Consider the following 21,457-nt stretch of genomic DNA (forward strand, 5'->3'; position numbering starts at 1 on the left):
GTACGATGGATGGTTCAAACCAATAGGATGTCAGAATGGTATATGTTTATACTTCTCATCCAACCACAATCACTCTATCTGGATGGAGCGATTTATCTTGATAGGGGTTTTTGTGTGTCTGTTCTTTGAACGATGAAAATCCGTAATGAAAACAAGCCGAAATGAAAAGGGAGTAACTTCGTTACTTGACACCCCTGTTGACCTGTGTGTTCACATCCATACTGGACATGGTAATATCTAGGAACAGTGTTCATACCTCAATCTTAAAATATCAAGATATATAGTATATATTATTCTTATTATTCATCTGTACCGAGCTTAAAATGAGACATGGGTGTAATACATGGAGGTAATTTGCAAACACTTGCTGTGGGGCCTGATGTTACATGTTATGTGCTTGTTTCAGGGACAAGTACAGAGTATCAAGCAGTGCCACATACCACACCATTTATTGCCCACACTAGTATACAACACCCAGGTTAAATGTAGAGTGCAGATAGAGACAAATAGTTCTATAGAGTATTGTGTCTCAACATGTAGCCCCACACCCACACTGGAACTCCCCCATACACACTCACAATTACTGTACACCTTCAGTGTGTGTGTGTGTGTGTGTGTGTGTGTGTGTGTGTGTTATTGATGGCTCTGATACTAAATATACAGCATCTTTAATTCCACAGGTCCAGACTGTCTGATGGTAGAGGGATCAGGAGATTTGTCAGAGGGGAAGTGGGTATAAAGGCCTAACTGAGCTGAAGTCCTGGAGAGGATCCAGGAAGATCCTTTATCCTCTGAAAGGAGAGGAGCAAGGAAAGTCAGGAGACTCCACTGTGTCTGCTTTTGTTTCTTAACTTCTTCCTAACCTGATCTCTGCAGATTAAGAGCTCCACAGTCTCTCAGTATCTGGTTTTATCCAATGAAACCCCTTCCTGAGCCTTGCTTTTGGCTAACTATCCATTATAGTGATTATAGCAGAAAAACCCAAATCCACACAATAAGTCTAAGGGGTCACAAAATGATTAACAAAAAGACATGATGATAAGAGGAAAAAAATGAAAAAAATCTGTTGTAATTGGTTTTAACTTGTCAAATACAAAGTACTATCCTCTTCATATCTCTAAAAATATTCAGATTAAACAACCTGATTGCTCCCAGCATATATAAATATGCAAAGTATTGGAAAGTGGTTTGGCTGGTTGAGTTATACTGCTCCAGGAATAAACATGTCTGCCAGCTTGTTCAGAAATTAAAATATATATTTTTTTATCACTCATTGTTGCAGTCCACCCATAATAGTGTAAGATAAGAGTGTTTATCACCACTTATTGGGTTAACTGATACTAAAATCCTAAAACATTTACAACACCCTTTAAGCATTTTCAATGATAAATGAAAGTGTGTGTCCTTTTATCCTCTTTATCTGAAAAAATGATATGAGTGACATTTAAAATCTGTGAACTGTGCTTCAGGCATTACCACTCTATAATTACTCAGAAAATTTGAGAAACCCCTCGTCAACACTGACATTCTTCACTAACTTTTTAATGCTCTCGTCCAAAAATTTTGAATGTCTTTATCCAAATAAAAAAAAATTAAGCTTTAATGAAGATGTGAGCGTTAAACCTTGTTATGAAGATACAATCACAGAGTGCAGCAGGGTTAAAAGGACGCAGTTATTGGCTTTTTTTTAATTTATTTTATGAACGTGTTATGATTTCCCCAGCTGAAAGCTTCAAACACATCTCATTACATGTAAATGGGTTCTCATTGGATGTTTATGAGCTTGTTTCCGTATTAAACCTTTTATTAATGATTGCAAACAGGCCTAGTCGCATTATGAAGACACATCAGACTTCATGACAAAAGCTGTAAATGCATTATTGTACCATGAAAAAACCTGATTGGGACGTTATCACACTAATGAATGGGGCTTTATCAGTGCTTACTATTCAATTCAAAGAACTTTATTTTTCCGTTAGGAACTTCACATGTGGAGGAGCAGCAACAATACAACAATACATACAATAAACAAACACACATACACACGCACGCACACACACACACACACACACACACACACACACCATCAGCCCACACTAGACATATGGCAGATAATAAAATCTTTGCTGAGCCTAGTGAAATAAATAAGTTACTAATACCTCCATAGTGGAGGGGCAATAAATAACAGTTAAAAAAATAAAAGTAAAAAAGGTGTTAAAAGAGAGAGGAGACAGTTAAAAAAAGGGGGTTCAGCCATTCAGAAGTCTTATGGATGCCGGGACAAAGCTTGACAGGGCCCTATTGGTCCTTAGTCTAGGTGCTCTGTATCTGTGGCCTTACTATCCCATAAGTGTTGGCAAGTAGGGGCCTACTCTACCTTCTAGTTGGTACAATAGGTTATCATCAGTCCATCCATTCATTTATTCATTGTCCTAGCCTCCTTATAGGAACTCAGATCACAGGGGGCTGGAGCCAATCCCAGCTGACATTGGGCCAGAGGCAGGCTACACCCTGGACAGGTCTCCAGACTGTCACAGGTCTGACACATAGAGACAGTCAACCATTCACGCTCTCATTCACTCCTACGGTCAATTTAGAGTCACAACTGAGGACCGGAGGACCTGGAGAGGACATGTAAACTCCACACAGAATAGCTGCGACCCTGTTATATTTCGTTTTCAGTTTTGTTAGGTTAATGCAACCAATAAAGGCAGATGTTTAATTCGGATTAGCCTACAAAACTACTTCTCTAAGGTTAGGGCTAAAAAGTTATTGGTTAGGCGTTATAAAGTAAAATAAATGCACATAAATGCCAAAAGTGAAGTAGTTATGAGGACAGTGTTCATACTAGAAGTGACATAGTTACATTGTTTAAAACATTGTGTAAAAACGTGACACACTGAAGTTAAGTGACGTTCCTTCCAATAACATTCTTTATTTTTTGTTTTAGGCAGGACACAAATATCGGTCTCCTGGGTGAAAGTACTGGGTTTGTTTGACCCGTACACCACTGCTCCCCTTCCTGAGAGCGACTTTTGGTGCTTCATACTATGTTTCCTTACTTCCACCTTTGCTTTCACACTCCATTACATCACTTCTGCCTTCCTGTCTTTCATAATTACTATGGTCACCAGAGGGCACTACCAAACAATACACATTAATATAGCAACCCATTTAATGAGCTTGATTACCTGCTGTATCTATTAGAAGGTAGAGTAGGCCTCTTCTCGCCTAATTATGGAATGATAAGCAAGGCTAATGCCCACTGAACAGTCTGACAACGATCAAATCAGCTGCATGTAAAAAACAAAATTTTAAAATGTTAGGACTTTAAAACTGAGCAGAAAAGAAGCCAAAACCTCCTTGTAGTAGCATATTTTCAAGTTGTGCAGCTGTAAAGACATGGCAGAAGTTAAAACTTGAACAAATAAAAAATGGATGATGCTCTTAGAGAAGATAAAACTGGCCTAATTTCTGAGGCTGTTTTCTGCTGAAAGAGAAAGTGCAGCACTCTTGACCTGTTTGTAAAAACTGAGCTCACACTGAGGAACAAATCTGCATCTCGCCTGTCACATTTGTGAAAGTATGTGCGCAGTAAAATGCATTTATGTGTCACCCTCACGTGCTCATTAGCATAAAAACACACCTCAGGCCTGTAATTGTGTTACAAAACAGTCAAAAAGCAATGCATCAACACAGCAAGCACAAGAGGAAACAACACAACAGATCGCATGACACTCCAGTGAAACAGAACACAGCCAAACAGAACACAACCTCCGAGCAATTCTAAATTCACTGGCTGTCAGGGTCATTTTGTGATGTTGTGTGTAAATGCTGTAGGACGTGACTGCCCTTCCCTCTCCCACTCTGGCTCTTACTCTTTCTTTCTGTGTTTTAAGTTTGTCAATTTGGGTTACTGTTTGTTACAGCAAAAAGCATGTCATCATGCCGTCACAAGTAATTCATAGTTTCATAGCAAGCTTTTCATCTAGTATTTCATGAATCACGCTTTGTTTTTTAACAATAACAACTGCTTTGTTTCACGCAGTCACTGCATCTATACAACATTCATGAACAAGTACAAGCAGAGAACACATGGAAAGAAAAAAATCAGTGTCTCAACAGGTAAGTGTAGTGAATACTCATCATAATTTACTATCAGGCAGCCGAACATCCCAGTTATGTAAAGGCATTAGTATGAGACACTTGGCCTGCAGCCAGCTCATAACAGACACTGTGTCCAAGAGGAGCTGTTTATACAAATACGACTGCACAGGGGAGGATGTATCTTATTGTTCATCTCACTCATCTATGTGACTGTCTATCAAAACATATTGCAAGAGAGTAAGAATGTTAGAAGAGAATATGAATGCCATTTTTGCATATGTTTGGTAAATATGAGGCAGCAGGCAATTAGCTTGACGTAGTATAAAGACTGACTCTATGGAGTCATAAGAGTGCCATACAAAGGCATACATCTTTTAAAACTAAATAAAAAAAATACATCTGGAAATATAAAGAGTCTAAATAAATGGGGAATATAAAGACAAATAACAAAATATACATTTTATTTTCAAATCTTTTTTTATACATTTTTATATAATAGAAAATATATCATTTTATTATACATATATTTTTCCCTAAATTTTTTCAATGTGTATTTTTTAATGTCATATATTTATTTTTATCCCTTTATTTTTCCTTCTTCTTTTCCCCTATTGTTTTTGCCACTGTAATGAAGGTTGTAATGTTTTAGAGTCTGTAGTTTGTTGGTTGTTGTATTAAACTGCATTACTTTGAGCTCAGTGGACCTAAGAGCCTAAGCCAGGCTAGCTAGTTTTTAGTCTTTATGCTAAGCTAAGCTAACCAGCTGCTACCAGTAACTCTCTCCATAAAAACAAATAAGCATATTTTCCAAAATGTGAAACTATTCTTTTAAACATACTTAACTACAGAAAGCATTGAATGCATCAACAAGTTTAAAGTTATCCTCCAAAGAAAAGAATATTAAGTAAACATGTGAGCAGCTTTACTGTGTGTTCTGTATCATCCACTGTGGCTGTTTCTGCTACATCACCAATGTCTAGCTCCAACATGCCAACAGGAAGTGCAACATACTTTTTCTTCCTCCTTTTTATAGACACTGATCTTCCTCTCACTTTCCTTCTGTGTCTGTGCAGTCCAGGCCAAATTCTTATGTGGCACAAAAGCTCTTTGTTTTCCTCCATGTGGTAAAGAATGAAGAATATGGTTCTTACGCCTGCTTCAGCTGAGCTCAGCTGCACACCAACGCACGCACACGCACACGCACACACACACACACACACACACACACACACACGCACAAACACACACACACACACACACACGCACAAACACACACACACACACACAGACATACACTAAAAGTGTAATGTGCTTGTGGACTCTGTGTGTGTGTGTGTGTGTGTGTGTGTGTGTGTGTGTTCGTGTGTGTGTATGTAATGCTAATGCAATGTGACACTGGCCTTTCCCTCTACTCCTGCACCGCTAATATTTAACATGTCCTGCAGAGAGAGACAGTCTGTACACAGAATTAGAAAAATTAAAACAAGAGAGAGGGAAATAAGGAAAAGATAGAGGAGAGAGAGAAAGAGTAACATAGGTAGGAAAAGGAGGAAAAGTAATCCTAAGACAATCCTGCACACCATACACTTGATATCATCAACAAAGTCAACAGCAACAACAACAACAGCAGCACCATCAACATGTGCAATTATCACCTCATGCACATGCAAACATACTTACATTTCATTAATGCCAGGATCCCATCTGGAGAGTGTTTACTCCCCTCCTCTCCTCTCCTCTCCTCTCCTCACCTCTCATCCTCTCTTGCCTCTCTTCTTCCCCTCTCCTTCCTTCTCCTCTCTTTCCTCCTCTCAGCTCTGGTCCTGCCCTTGCTCAGCTCTGTACTCCTCTACTCTCTCCTCCCCTTTCCTCTCCTCCCCTGTTACCTCCTCACTGCTCTTTGCCTTTCCCTCAAAGAAGAAAAAAACCCACTATAATTATATGAATAAATCTTCTGTGCCCTCCCCCAGTTGTCAGATAGGCTACGTTGATAGAAATGACATTTTTCAATCATTCTTCCCTTCAGTTCTTCTTCTTTCTTTGATTCAAAGGCAGCGGGAGGAATGTTTTGCAGAGTGGAGTTTTCTTATATTCCATTTTAGTTTTTCCAGGTTATTTTCCAGACACAGAGACAGAGGTCAGGTCCTCAGGGCAGAAATGTGACATGAAAGGCCCCGACAGGTCGGCAAAATCCCTCTCTTCTCTCTCTGGCAAACGTCTGCATCGCTCGCTCTCTCTCTCTCTCTCTCTCTCTCTCTCTCTCTCTCTGAGAGAGTGAAGGAAGGACAGAGGGAGGGATAGATGTGAAATACACATTTGAAATCAGAAAATCTAAATATATTTCATGTGTAATGCTGAAAATCCACATGTGCCTTAACCATGAATTTATAAATGTATCACATATGAAAATATGTTCTACATATGATAAACATGTAGTGTAAGTAATAATGTTTATTTATATAGCATTTTTCAAAAACAACAAAAACTGAAAACACAGATACAGGAATAAACAGCAATATCACAGACACTAGTGAAACATAACATAAAAAATCTGAAATATGCAGCATATTAAAATCAGAAAAAAAGAAGAAAGATGACTATTGTTATGAAGATTTCATTGTGTTTCGCTGTGTTTGAGAAGTCACTTTCTTACTGAATGTTCACATTCATGCTGCTGTTGTTGAGTGTGTGTGTGTGTGGGGGGGGGGGGGGATGCGCTTGACTGGATTTGATAAAAGTATGGGAATGATGTTTTAGAGCTAAATCAACAATTTTCTAAAAATAGCTTTATATCAGATACCGTTTATGAAATTTTTATCAGCCAACCTGTCATGCTGGCAGGTTATTTTCGTGCTGATGTTACGCAACAGGAAAAGCCTGAGAAACCTACTGTGCTGCTGGTCGGCCACTGACAGAGTTATCCAGGACAACAGCTCTCAACAGGTATATGAAGAAAAAAATCTTTGTTTTTGGGTAGAATAGGTTCGACAGCTTTAAGTTCTTCAGGTTTAAACATAGTGAAAGCAGCTGGGTGGTGAACTACCTGGGTTTTCACTAATCACATGCTTCTGTCGAGGTTATTTGAGTGGTTGGTAATGAACTATTTACTTTGAATATTACTCAAAGGTTATACTGTAATAGTCTGTGTGCTTTAATCTGAAATCTCAGCACATTTGAGCCAACTTCTCTCAACGGATTGCATAATTACTGGAGAGAAAACACAAGACATTACAGTAATCACTTCATGGCTGTTAAGGTCTTTATTATGCCCTTCGTGAAATGGAGGCAGAGGTACAGACAGACATCTTTCTTTTCTGGTTTCTAAACTGTGAGAGGTTTACTGTGTCACAAAATAAAAGAGAAATGAATAAGAAATATTCCAAGGTCATCTTGCAAGGAGTCTTCAGAATCCACTCCCAAATTTCCCTTCTTTCCTTCAGTCCTCTCCTCATTCGACTATCTGTCTCTATCAAATTGTATCTTTCTCTGTCTTTCTGATATATTGTCCACCCCCTATTTACAAACAGGAGGGGTCAGAATACACCAAGAACATTGTGAAGAGACCTGGTTGCAAAAAAACATGACCAACATAGCTCTGCCATGGAGTGATTAGGCTGCATCGTCTACTGTGCAGCATGCTAACATTTTCTAATTGCCACCAAACACAATGCCATTTGTTTTGTTTTTTCAGGTACTCAGGTCTTAAAACAAAATAGTAAACAAACTTTCATAAATTTTCTTGGCAATCCATCTAATTGTTGTAGATACAACTAACTTAAAATCATAATTATTAACTTCATAGTGGCACTAGAGGAAAAGTCTGAATGTCACCAAAGTCATTGGGATTCATCCTCTGGAGACCATGAACTTGTAGAAAATCCCACGGCAATCCATCCAATATTTGTTGAGATATTTCAGTTTGAACTGACAAACAATGATGGATCATTGAGCCCATTCTTTCCAAATGGCTTTCAGAACATTGTAATACAGAAAAGAAAAGAAAAAAGAAAATAACACTATTTTATCCTCATCACACCAAACTTACTGATAAATAAAAACAAACACAGGTTCTAAATCTTGTTCTACAGAATGAACAACACGCACCACTTACCAAACATAATGCATGCACCTCTGCACCTCCTGCTTGCTGTGATGAAATATTAACACCACAGTTACTTTGTGCAGTGTGTTATGTGAAGAATTGTTGTCAGTCTTCTCTGAAATAGCAAGGGACAGGAGTTGTAAGTTTCAGATGCTGGGTGGGAACACTGGACTGCAGAACACTACAGTCTCTGCTCCACTGGCATTTCACTTCATTATTCATGACCTCCAGGTCATTATGGGCACTCTTGTCCCAGTTCGCACCACTGAGGTCCCAATAATGGACAAACATGCTGACAACTGAGGCAAAGCAAGAATTCGCTGGGCAGAACACTTCAAGAAGGCACTGAATAGACGGCCACCCACCACAAAAGCTTAAAAATAAAGGTTGAAAATAGCATTGTTGTATCCAGGTAAATATCCGACACACACTTTTACTTGAGTCATGAATGTGAACACTTTTGACACCTCTGCCTATACGACAACCCACCACCAGGGGGTGATCCAGATGTTATGGCTTCACTTTTGGGGTGCTGTCAGGCCGTCCATCAGTTTATGCTTATTTAATCCCTCAAAACTTTCTAACTTTCTAATCTTTAAAGCAACTGTATTCAATATTTCTCTAATAACAATGGTACAACAATGTATCAAATGACTATGTGGGATAACATTGAGTGATGAGCCTACAGAGAATCATCACCTGCATTTGCAGCTCTCCTTAGCTTTACAGAATGTTGTAGTGTTTGAGCTCATTGTTATAGTTGTCCAGCTACATCTGTACCCTCTTGGTTCACTCTCACCGCTCTCATAGTGTTGTTTACAGAGAAAAGCTCTAAAATTCCACTTAAACTCTATCTTCTCAGCATGAAATCACAAACAAATAAAAATTAGCTTGTGAATATAGTGAAGCGTTTAGCAGCTAAAGAGTCTAATATTTACTCTATATTTATTTATTTATACAAAAATATTTATTGTTTGGGGCCAAAAACAGAGCAAAAAGAGATTGAATATTGGGCATACACTTATGCTGCTCCATAGTGGTAATATGCTGCCAACAGCTGAGCCAAAGTTGCATCAAAAAGTATGTTTTTCTCCTGAGATAACCTGCACATGTTCAGTATGAGAGAAAAGTGGTTTTGTCACTGCTACCAAATAAAGCTAATTTGTATTTTGTACCAAAAGATTTGACTTTTATTTTGCTTTTCATGTTATTATTGTAGGCTATATGTCTTATGTAAGAAAAAAATAAATAAATTGGGGCAAAGGGGGAGACAGGTAGAGAGAGCTACGAAGATAAATAAAGGGTAAAAGAAAAGTGCACTAAAGCAGAAGAAGAGAGTAGTTTAGAGGCTGAAGGAGAAAAACAGACAGAAGGGGTGAAACACATGGAGACAGAGAGAGAGAGAGAGAGAGAGCAAGGAGGGAGAGAGTGACATGTGCACGGAGGATGAGTCTGAGAGGCCCTCAGTTCCACTTGACTCAGTCATGGGAATGATTTGATTATCACCACATGAACAGCTGTCTTATGTAACACACACACACACACACACACACACACACACACACACACACACACACACAATTCTAAAATAATGAGGGTCTGTGTTCTGGCCATAAAACATACACTAAGCAAAGGTGGCCTGTAGCAGCAGAGAGACAATAAAAGAAGTCCATATGAGTCCATATCAAAGGAAACAGGGTCATCCAGGTCGCTCATATTGTCAAATTAAAAAAAATAAAGCAAAGTACATCTGGGTTTTTTAATTTAGCAGTTGAAACCAATTAATATTCAGGTTATGGAAAATAAAAAAGTTCTCATGAGCACTGGAGCACTGTTTTGGGAAAGCATTAAGAGTATTCAGATTCTACTTAGGGGTAAACAGTGGACTTTTCTTGTAAACAAACATGGAGATATCTGGCTCTATATCTCCCAAATGTATCACTTTTTTTCACCAGCTAGTTGCTAACTGTGTGTGTCTTCTGTTTAGTGTTGGGCAGGTAGCGTACAGTTGGTTAATTAGAGCTTTTTTTCCTAAACACAGCTGCCTGCTGTGCCAGACTAAACGACTAAACCAAAACAGAAACAGTTACAGGATGAAAAACTAGAATTACCGCCTCGCGGTTGTATTCCACAGTTGTACATCTTTGTCTATCAGTAGGAGTCATATGTAGCATGACAGCAGACAATGCTTCAAATATTGGTGTTGCAACAAGGAAGAAATTCTTAAATGTGGAAGCTTCACACACATCTTTAACCCACAGATTAACCCATGATTACAACAGTAATCATAGTAAAACATTAGGCAGCGACTGTTACCGTGATAAAACAATAAACAACTGTAAGTTATTTTACTGATATTCACTGTAACCATGAATACCCTATTGATTCCTCATGATCAAGAGGAAATCGGGGTTAGATTAATTAAATTGAAAATTTTACTGCAGAATGTTTAACATATGATGTCTGTTTTTATTTCACTCTAATTTAACATTCAAGACCACTAAGCCATTGTACTGATAATACTGGGAGAAAAATCTTTATTGGCCAGATGACAACTTCCACTTCATTGTTTATATTAGTAATAAAAGTAATTTACCTTTTAATGTGGAAAACACCCCCAAATCTAATCAGTTCATCCTTGAGTCAAGTGGATGTTTTTGACAAAGTTGGAGAAATTCCCTAAAGTCGCACAATGGACAAACAAACAGACAGACAGACAGACAGACAGACAACCTGCAAACACATTGGCTGAGTAGATTTACGAGCAACCCCTATCAAATACAAGTAGTAATGTGATCTATTGTTTATGTCAAATGGTTGATCTTAGTGGCTTTAAGATCACAGAGGGGACAACATGATCAGACCAAACAACATGTGATGTCTGTTTTTTCTGTCAGTATTAACTAATGCCAAGAGCCTAAACTTTGTTTTTATAACCTGAATATGATAAAAATATGACCTCAGGTTGGATACAGTCGGCCAATTTAAAATCTAAAGTAGCAATCCTTTTTTGCCATTCATTCATGCATTTGCAAATTAAATTACATCCACTTTACCAGCTGTAAATGTTTGAGGGTTGATTCTCATCATAGGTCCGTTTGTCCTGTTTGTTTCATGCACTCCAAACCTTTATATTGTCTTCATATTGAGGGACTAGATACGGGCACAGTGGCAGGTCTGCCAGCTGCACACACACAGTACATACAGCATACTTACAGATGTATGTGACCTTTACACTGCAGATAACACAGGCATGCAGACATCACGGCAGGAGACTTTTTAAAAAAGCTGTCTGTCTGTATTTATCTCTGTACACATGTCTAATTTTAGCTTTCCACTTAAAGGCTTATTCAGTTATTGCAACACAAAGACAATCTTTTCACAAGAGTTGTGCAGTATTATGACCATGTCACATGTATCCCCTTATGCAGTGTTTACAGTAAGATGGTTACTAATTTTCGATTAAACTTTTTCCTATGCATTTTTATTTACATTTTGACATCAGTAAAATATACATTTTTTATATATTTTATTGAGGAATTTGTTGGCATCTGAAATTTCAGAGGAAAAATGATTGACATTGACAAGTAAAATATCATTGAAGGTTATAATCTGGAGACATAATTTGTGTAAAATTAAAAGCAAAGACCCTATTGATTCCTTATGATCAAGAGAAAGTTTGGGTTGGATTAAGTGGTTCATCTACATCTTTGACACATTCGTTTCTAACCAAGCAGTAGAATTAGTTAGCACCATTTCTACCACCACAGTCCCACTGCGTGAAACCCATTACTCCCACTGTAACACTTTGCTACAGAAGGTTGAGCTCAGCTGACTTACTCAGTTTCGCAGCTGTGTGTGTTGCTGTCAGCCCCTTGCAGAGCCACACAGTGAGGTTACATAATGACTGTTGCTCCTGTGGACCCAGAGCCAGTGGAGGGTGAAGAAGGACTTAATGAGGTCTCTTGGTGCGCACTGACAGCTCCACACTGAACTTCACTGACTCTGTGGCTGGACACAAACAAGAGACAAATGAAATAAAATAAATCCTTATGATAATAACAATGGTTTTCATGATACAAATTCATCTTAAATTCCTTGAAATTTGGTCTGATTTTACGATCTATTAAAAAAAGGTGACTTTTGACAAGACGGTTAATGTAGTAATGAAGTGAAAAGAACCCCTTAACCTCACTACACTGAATGTTTGCTCTAAAGCATGTAATTTCTCCTCTTTTAAAAATGACTGTATGATTACTGTGTATTCACTACACACAATATATTATATTTGAACAGCAAAGGTCTGTCTTTTGTTTTAAATTATTTTGGTGTGAAGATGGTGTAATTATGTACACAGGCTGAAGTGTTGAAATGCTTTTTTTAAATAAAAAAAAATTAAGCAGCAGTCAGTCACATAGAAGCCTCACTTGTTAACATACGGAACAGCATTTAATGCAAGCAATAGCTGCATCTGCTGCTTATGGCGATTGATGTGTACAATATTCAAAGTTTTGTAAATTGTAAATACTGCATTTTCGTAGTGAGTACAAGGGACATGGGTAGAATTTTGTGTTTAGTATTTAAAGCTGGAAGCTGCTCCTTGCTCCAGCTGCACACACACACAGGCGCCCGACTCACACAGCTGAGACCGTTCACTTGGAAGCTTAAGGGTCAAATTGTGTAAGTCAGTTAGTTTCCTTAACCAGCACAAGTTTTCTTACATTCTGACATAAAATGATATAAAAGGGCACAAATTGAGGGATATGGAGCATGAAGTTAAGATCATTTTTTAGTCCTACTTTTAGGTCAAAGCCTGCAGCTGGTTTCAGCTTAATAAAGACATCAAAACTCCTGCAAGTTTGAAATTTAAGAAGACAAGGAAGAAGTAGACCTGTTCTGTTGTCACTTTACATGGGTTTTTCATTGATAGTAACCTGCATCATCTGTCACTTTTAACCTCACAGAGCCAAAGTGCACATCTTTTGAATTTAGAACATGTGAGGAACAAGAACTCTTGCCTTACAGCAAGAGGGTCACCGGTTTGACTCCGACCTGTAGCTCTTCTGTGTGGAGTTTGCATGTTCTCCCTGTGTGAGCGTGGGTTCTCTCCAGGATCCTCCCAAAAACATGCAGCTTAGGTTCAATTGGGGACTCCCAATTGCCTGTAGGTGAGACTGAGTGTGTAAATGGCTGTCTGTCTCTAAGTGTGTTAGCCTTGTGATAGTCTGGAGACCTGTCCAGGGCGAACCTGCCTCTTGCCCAATGTCAGCTGGGATCAGCTTCGGATCTACGCAACCCCAGTTCAGATGTGAGGTTAAGGATAATGGATGGATGAATGAATGTGAGGAACAAGGACAATTTTTTCTATAATTTGATAATAATAAAGTATGCAGAGTAATAAAAGTGGAAGATAGAGCAAGTTCAAGATAACTTTTTAAGGTGAGTTTACAGTGCTCCACTTTTTCTCACTCTGGTGTAGAAGTGTATATACACTCATTAAAAACAGAAAAATATAATTTAGGTGTAAATATTCCCAAGAACCACAAAGACGTAAAAAATGCAAACTACGGTATCATCACAAACAAAATTAAAAACCACATGGACAGATGGACTCCCCTGACACTTGATCTGTGACACTTGACACCGGATCTTCTCCAGATTCATATGGCAGAACAAAAAACCAAGGGTACGCTACAAAACATTACACTTGCCAAAAGAGAAAGGAGGGATGTCACTCCAATGTCTGGAGGACTACTACAAAGCAGTACAACTGCAGTATGTTATCCATTGGTGTACAGAGGATTATGATGCAAAATGGAAGGAACTAGAGTTAAACCAACTTGATATTCCTCTTCAATCTTTACTGGGCGACAAAACCCTCAAAACTATATACTCGAGTAAATTATGTGACCTTACACAAACTCCCCTTAATATCTGGTTCAAAGAGGTTTGCAACTCAAATTTACAGAGGAAAGCTCGGCTATTAAGGTTTTTTACCAGCCCAGACTGAACAAACTGGTGAGGAAGGCAGAGTCTGTTGTTGGCTCTAAGCTTGTCACCCTGGAGGAGGTGGTGGAGGACAGGATGCTGGCAAAACTGCTGGCTGTCATGGACAATCCCTCTCACCCCCTCCACAAAACACTGGACAAGCTAAAGAGCAGCTTCAGCCACAGACTCATTCAACCCAGCTGCTCCAAGGAACGATACAGGAAGTCGTTCCTTCCTTCTGCAATAAGACTCTATAATTCATCTACCTCTGCCAGAACTACATTACTGAAATGCATTAAATCTACGCATTAAATCTACGCACTAAATCTACACACAACACATTGCTATGTTATTATTATTATTATTATTATTATTATTATTATTATTATTATTAGGGGCCACCTGATTCACACCTGTTATTTCACAAAATTGATGACCTCACTGATTGAATGCCAGACTGCTACTTTTTTTTACACAACCCTTTCAACTAATTGCCCAATTGCACAGCCTTAAGAACGTGCATATCAGGAATGCTGGGTCTTGTTGGTTTTCTGAGAATCTACTGCACCTACTGGTACCTTGTTTGCCATGTAGCAATAAAAAATATACTAAAAACCTGGATTAATCTGGTTAGTCACATTGGACTGCTTATAACCTTGACAGACGACGAGAGGACAAACATATGCGGAATAAACTCCTCCACCACCAGTTCAGGGAAATGGAGGGAATTGCATGGCAAATTTTATCAGGTTTTTATTACCCGAAGAAGAACATTTTTACAGAGTGGTAGAGCAGAATTTGGGCATTGTTGGAGAGATTGTAATAATGTGATGGCTGACCACAGTCACATCTTTTGGTGCTGTCCTGTAATTCAACTTTATTGGCTAGATGTAGTCAAAGAAATAAATTCAATCCTCGGTTTTGACATTGAGTATAATTTCCAAATTGTATATCTGTGCACTCTACCAAGTGACCTTATGTCCCAGGATAAATACCTTCTAAAGATACTACTGGCAGCTGGCAAGAAACCAATAACAGAAAAATCGCTTAACAGAGAGCCGTTGGGAGAGTGGTCAGCCACTGTAAACGATGAACATGAAATGGAGATGTTGACTTTCTCTTGTTATGACAAGGGGTCATATGGTTCATTGTTTTGTCCCTTGCAGTGCCTGGTGCAGGTGATCCTCCCTGCCAGAGGAGGTGCTGCTTGGTGTTCTTTGTCTCTCCTTTCTGTTTCCCAGGTGGTGGTTGGAGTGGGATTGGACACCGGCTGATCGAACAGCTTTAAAAGGACGGCTGCTGAGGACGCCTCTCTCTCTCGGCCCTTTGTCTGACTCCCAGCCAGATGCACTAGTGGAAATGTTTGTAGATTATTGTCAGTAGTGTTGTGATCTTTGTTCTCTGTTGTATTATTTTTAACAAAGATACTTTAAGTTAATTGTTGCAGTCCTGGTAGGTAGGTGTGAGTAGCCTTTTGTTTTATAAATATTTTCTCCTATTTTTGTTTAGGGAGTTCAGGTAAGAAACCTGTATTTTATTTTACGCATCTTTATTTTCAGGTCAGTTAGATTTAAAATGAGAGTTTTTTTGTTTATTTTGGCTGTTGCTCACCCTGAAGCAAAAATATTTATTGTTGTGAACAATAAATCATATTGGACTGCTTATCGGTTTACGCTCGTCTCTGGGAGTTGGGAAGAGGGCAGAGAGCATTTATGCTGCGCACTGGTTACCCTAGGCCAGAGAGTAACACTCTCTAAGATTGAACCGTAATAAAGCCCAAAAGTATTGGTTGAAATGGCTTTTGTATGTAAATGAGAAAACAGAATAGAGCAGTTCTTTTCTTTTCATACTGCTTTGTTTGTCCTTGGTGCTGTGAATGACATTTAGATGGACTTGCCCTGGAGGGACTCCATCCCCTGGCCGGTTGGACTGTGCTGGATCTCCATAGGCCCCCTTCCTCTTCACCTCTCACCTATGGATTTTTGTGGCCCTACATTACATGAAGCAATGTTGTAGTGTGCTTCTTTTCTTTCTGAGACAAAGTTATTGATTTCCCTCAGTGACCTGAATGTTCTGATTTGTTTAGTTAATGTCTTGTATTTGTAAGACACTGAAACTTTGCACTTAAAAATAAAGTACATTAAAAAAATATATATATTAATATCTCAACAACTGTAAAATATATCAAACATTTTTAATTACTGTATACTGGGGTATTTAGAAATCCAGACAGTATGGTTTTCAATACCATCAAAAAAAGATGCTGCTATTTAAACTGCTATTTCTGTTAATGCTTATTTGTAATGTACAGCAGCTGCCACCAGAGGGAGTTTGTTTAGCTGAGAAACATGGCAACTTACAGAACATTTAAAACTAAAATCACTGTCCCCATTTGTTAATCCTGATGATAAAGGTGAGCCAGGCAACACGGACGGAGCTGGTTTTGGGGCGATTTCTTCTTTCTTTTTGGAGTCCGGGATGTTTACACACATCACAAATAGCCTAGAGTGCAAGTAGAAACAATCAATAAACAAACTTAAAGAGCAAAGATAATTATTGTATCTAAAGCTAAGGTTCAGGGCCACTCTAAGTACCGCTGAAGAAGGTTGTGTACAAAGAGTTTACAGCTAAATGTAACATTTACTTTAGACAGCCAATAATTTAACACTTTGTTCACTTTTAATGTCTTTAATTTGACTTGAGAAACCCTGATTGAGAGTGCCACATGTACAAACAGCAGGTTACAGACTCCAGGCTGATCACACAGTCTGGGTTAGAGGCCAGAAATTCAGTTAGCATAGCAGCAGTCAATACAGAAGGCTGCGGAAAATAAAAAAGGAAAACAAAAGACAAACTTTAACAGCCCTAAACAGATGAGAAAGGTAGTCCAGTCTATTTGCACATTCTCCACAATTTCAAAGAAACATCAAAGTTAATAAAGGACTTAAAAACAAAGTTTTGTGGATTGAATAAGACAAATTAATGGAATACAAAACAGCAGGATTAACAAAAAGACTAGTGACCTAGTCTGCTTACAGTAAAAGTCATCAGAGATGTTCTATTGCCTTTCAAAACAGTATCGATGAACACGTCACACAAAACAAACCCAGTGGATACCAACTGATTATCCTAGATGACACAGCAAGCAAAGCCGCTACAAACCTTTGGATAGTCACACGCATAAATTAAGAAATAAAAACATTTTTTTCTGTTAATATCCAGAGCACCAGCAGGCCCTCAGAGTTAGAAAAGGAACTGGATGCGAAGAACAAAAAGAGTAAAAACGAGGCAGAAGACACCAAACAACAACATAAATAAAAAAGCTTATTATACGCAACATCCTTGTAAGGTTTTCATGGCGGATGTTAATAAAGTAACTTTTTGAGGCAACAGAGATGGACAATATTACCATCAGTGAGGTGGGGACAGGAGAATGAACCTTCAAAATCTGTCCGGCAGGGTGAAAGTGTAAGAGCAAAAATTCAGGTGAGCAAATACTGTTTGTTATTGCTGACAAACTGCCCATCTGTGTTGCCTCAAAATCCTCCTCACTTAAAAGGCAGAAAGAGCTACCTCAGAATCACTTATTATACCTGCAACATTTTCTCCCCTAAATTATTTTCCACTCAAATTACTTGGCATTGGCTGATTTTGCACATGAAAAAAAAAGTTAATAAATGTATCCTGAAGACGAATCAAGAAATCCCAAATTCTTCAAATGGGTTTTTAGAAACTGACAGATTTAAAAAGATTAAAAAGATGACTTGCATTAAGGCTAGAAGTTAAGAGTTTATTCCAAAAAAGTTGCAGCATCCACAGCCCTCAGCTGAAGAGATTTTGTATGTTACTACATCTCAACTAAAGCTTTATACTTTTGCACTCCAAAGACACGCACACAAACAAATGCACACACATATTGTTACAGTGACACAGATCCAACCCAGAACAACGTGTCCTGAGAGGTTCTATCTACAGTAGTAAACTGACTCTGGGAGTTCGTGCTGCCGTCCACCTTCTGCCCTCTACTGTTGACGATGTCTCTGTGAAAACATGTTGAAGATCAGACAGTCGTAGCACAGTCTCTTAAACGCCATCAGTCACAACCTCATCCAAAAAAAGTCAACATAAACATATCCTGGGAGTTAAGAGAAACATTGCGTAAATGACCAGATTGGCAAAGTGTGTCTCAATCACTCAACACTTAAAACCCAACTGTTGTAACTGAGCTAGGGAGCTGCTAAGAGCCTTTATCTTTATATTTTTTAATAATGTAATAATGATTATTTGTTTCTTAACAGTCTTTGTCCAGTTCTCTGTCTCTTTGACAGCTACAAATTATTACAGCAGAAGACCCAAATTGAGTTTCATGACACACTGTGTCTCCACTGTTCCTCTGGCCTCTGTCACAGAGATCAGTACATGTTGTGCAGGTGCAAACAGCTGCACAGGTCGTGCTTACTTTTCTATCTGAGGTCATGAGAAGGAGATAAAGGGGAGATCTGACTCCTATTCGTGGGTTCAGATGGTGTCACTCAGACCCTGATCTCCTACTGGAAGATTCAGATGAGATCAGAAGAGGTATTATTAGTGCTGGTAAATATTAAAATATTAAGGCCTGACGTGTGTTCAGCTCAGGAGTGTCTTGTCTGATATTGGTTTCCACGTGGGGGGGAACCTTCGGAGTTTGTTTAGGTGACAAAAACAGCCTTTCTTATTTGGTTACCGTGCAGGAGGAAAATATCCATATTGGAATGTTTCAGAAGAAGAAAACTCTGCATTTTTTCAGTTTGTCCTATTTGTTGACGTAGAGCTGCAGGTCCAGACGGACCCACACTTCCCCTGTAGGAACCTCATGCAGCAGAAGACGACGTGTTACCGGTCCTTTGTTTTCCAACTCTTTCTTTATGGTTGCCACGGGAACCTCTGTCCGACCCAGAAAGTCTGATAGAAGAGAAGAAACAGAAAGAAACATTTAATTTGGTTTTCACCCTCTGAAATCTTGGGCTATTATGTTAAAAAATCTGTTAAAAATTCTTTACCGTGCCATGTTGGTATCAGTTTATTCAGTGCAACCTCACCTATATGTCCTGATAATAATTTTTTAACTTTGACTTACTTGATCAAAATTTTGAACCCAAAAGAAACAAAGGAAAACATAAAATCTGATCTTGAAAATTATGTTTCACACGCAGAAATGTACATGTTGCAAATATGAACACAGGTTGCAAATATAACATATAACAGGTAAAATAAGGATAATATCTAGTTCTATATTCTTATACTAAATATATTTGACAATATCTCTGGTTTTACTTGGCCGAATATCATCAACAACTCAGTCAGGTTCTAATATGAGAGTTGTTTTGCAGTGAAGGCAGCCGTTTTCAATGATGGAATAGAAACTTTTTCTGCTAAATATTTGACCACCTGTGATTGGCCGAAGTCTCCTACAATGGTTTTTATGCATAGTTTTGGAAATGTGTCTATTCTTCACTAATAAATGAATACCCGGTATTGACCACGAACACAACAGATTTTGTGCAGTTATTTAAAAATTTGAATTGGTTTTAAAACAACTTTACCACAAAGTAGTCCGATATACAACAGAGGATTTGTTCAAGACAAAATATTAGGCAATAAATAACTAATACAAGTTAAAAACGGATTTATAATCAGCTACAATGAGGCAGTCATTTTTGAGGGTTAATTTTGCGGTTTTAAAGAGAAATCTGTGATTTAAGTGAGTGAGGATGGAGAAGAAGAAGGAAAAGGGAACTGACCGTCAGGAGAAAACTGGTCTCTCTCAAAGATGGTGATGCAGAGGACGTCCTGGTAAAGGTCTTTGATGTGGAACTGACAGTTGAAGTTCCACTTGGGGTTCAGGGTGTCATTTAACGTTCTGGATGTGAATATCTGAGCTCCCATGGTCACTTCACAGTACGGGTTACTTTTACCTGGACGAGGACATGGAGACAGGCGAGAAGGACGGGTGAGGGGGAAGGAAGAAGGTGAAAGAGGAAAAAAAGTGAGAACACTTGAGCACACAGACAGACCTCACACTGAATGTTAACTGATGAGAGAACACCATAATTAAATGTGGCTTTATCCTGGCTTCATTAAGTGCCCATGCAGCAGTGCATGGAGCACGCAGCATGGATTAATACCAAGACATTTTAAGTTCACTGTGTGTTTTTAAGGACCACCTAGTCACATGAGTGTAGCCATGCTCACCGTTGGGTTTGCCTGCCTTGAGTTCAGTGGCCTCCAAGATGGTGACAAGAAGTCTTCCGATCCCACTCGCCTTCACAGATCGTGCTGCAAGCACACACAGATGGATTAATCCAGCAATCACCACATTACTCGCCATCAGTACAGCTGCGTGAGTGTTGAGACAAACCTTGGTAGGCCTTTTCCCTTTTTTTCTTTTCTGTCTCGATAAATTCCTCAGATGCAGCCTTAATCTTCTGAACCCAGGCTGTCCTGGAAACACAAAATGCACACTTTAATTGCACATGCCATGAAAAACGTGTGTGTGTGTGTGTCTGTCTGTCTGTCTGTGTGTGTGTGTGTGTGTGTGTGTGCGTGCATGTCTGTGTGTGTGTGTGTGTAGCTACCTTTCATTGATGTTGTCGGTCCTGAGTATATAGACTCTATCGATGTGTGAGATGTGGAAGGTGGGCTCGTCACTAGAAGGGTCTGGCAGTTTCACCAGAACTTCATTTAGCAGCACAGGCTGCAGGAAATACAACATTTTACACCGTCAAACACAACATTCAAAATGAGACATGATGATGTGCATAAGTAAACACCGCATCATTCCATTATTCCAAAGTAAAACTTGCAAAAACATATCCCGATGTAGACTATTTGTGCCGCAGTAGGCAGCTCCCTGCTAATCCGGCACATATCGTCTTACTCCTAAATTATCTTTGGAAAATCTATTTTGCAAACTCTATCAGATGTTTTTGGGGATGTGATGAAACCGGATCCTTTTTTGCCATATTGGAGAGTCCTCTTAGAGGAGCCATGTTTGCAAACTATAATGTCATTAGCAGACAGGCTTGCTCTCCATAACTGGGAAACCCCTCAACCTCTCACTAATATCTTATAGTTAATAGATGCCACACAGCACTTAAAACTAAAAAAACCTACAGATTTATACTTATATATATATACCAAGCAAATGTGGCATCCTTTCCTGTTCTTCACTGAATATAAGCTTTAAATCTTCTTATTTGTAACCGTTTTGCTCTGTTGTTG

General features: G+C 38.8%; 1 protein-coding gene across 2 annotated transcripts in view; it reads right to left on the reverse strand.

Moving 5' to 3' along the window:
- Positions 1–16,865: 16,865 nt before the first annotated feature.
- itsn2b (intersectin 2b) overlaps positions 16,866–21,457 on the reverse strand; it is a 35,985-nt gene continuing 31,393 nt past the window's right edge. For both annotated transcript variants that reach the window (XM_059350862.1, XM_059350863.1), the window contains exons 36-40: positions 20,812–20,930; positions 20,595–20,677; positions 20,429–20,512; positions 19,978–20,151; positions 16,866–19,138 (exon numbers count right to left, since the gene is read on the reverse strand). In XM_059350862.1, the coding sequence (XP_059206845.1) occupies positions 18,990–19,138; positions 19,978–20,151; positions 20,429–20,512; positions 20,595–20,677; positions 20,812–20,930 (609 nt within the window). In that variant the 3' untranslated portion in view covers positions 16,866–18,989. The remainder of the gene's footprint in view (positions 19,139–19,977; positions 20,152–20,428; positions 20,513–20,594; positions 20,678–20,811; positions 20,931–21,457) is intronic.

The sequence above is a fragment of the Centropristis striata genome, chromosome 2, assembly GCF_030273125.1.
Source record: "Centropristis striata isolate RG_2023a ecotype Rhode Island chromosome 2, C.striata_1.0, whole genome shotgun sequence".
NCBI classification, from domain to species: Eukaryota; Metazoa; Chordata; class Actinopteri; order Perciformes; family Serranidae; genus Centropristis; species Centropristis striata.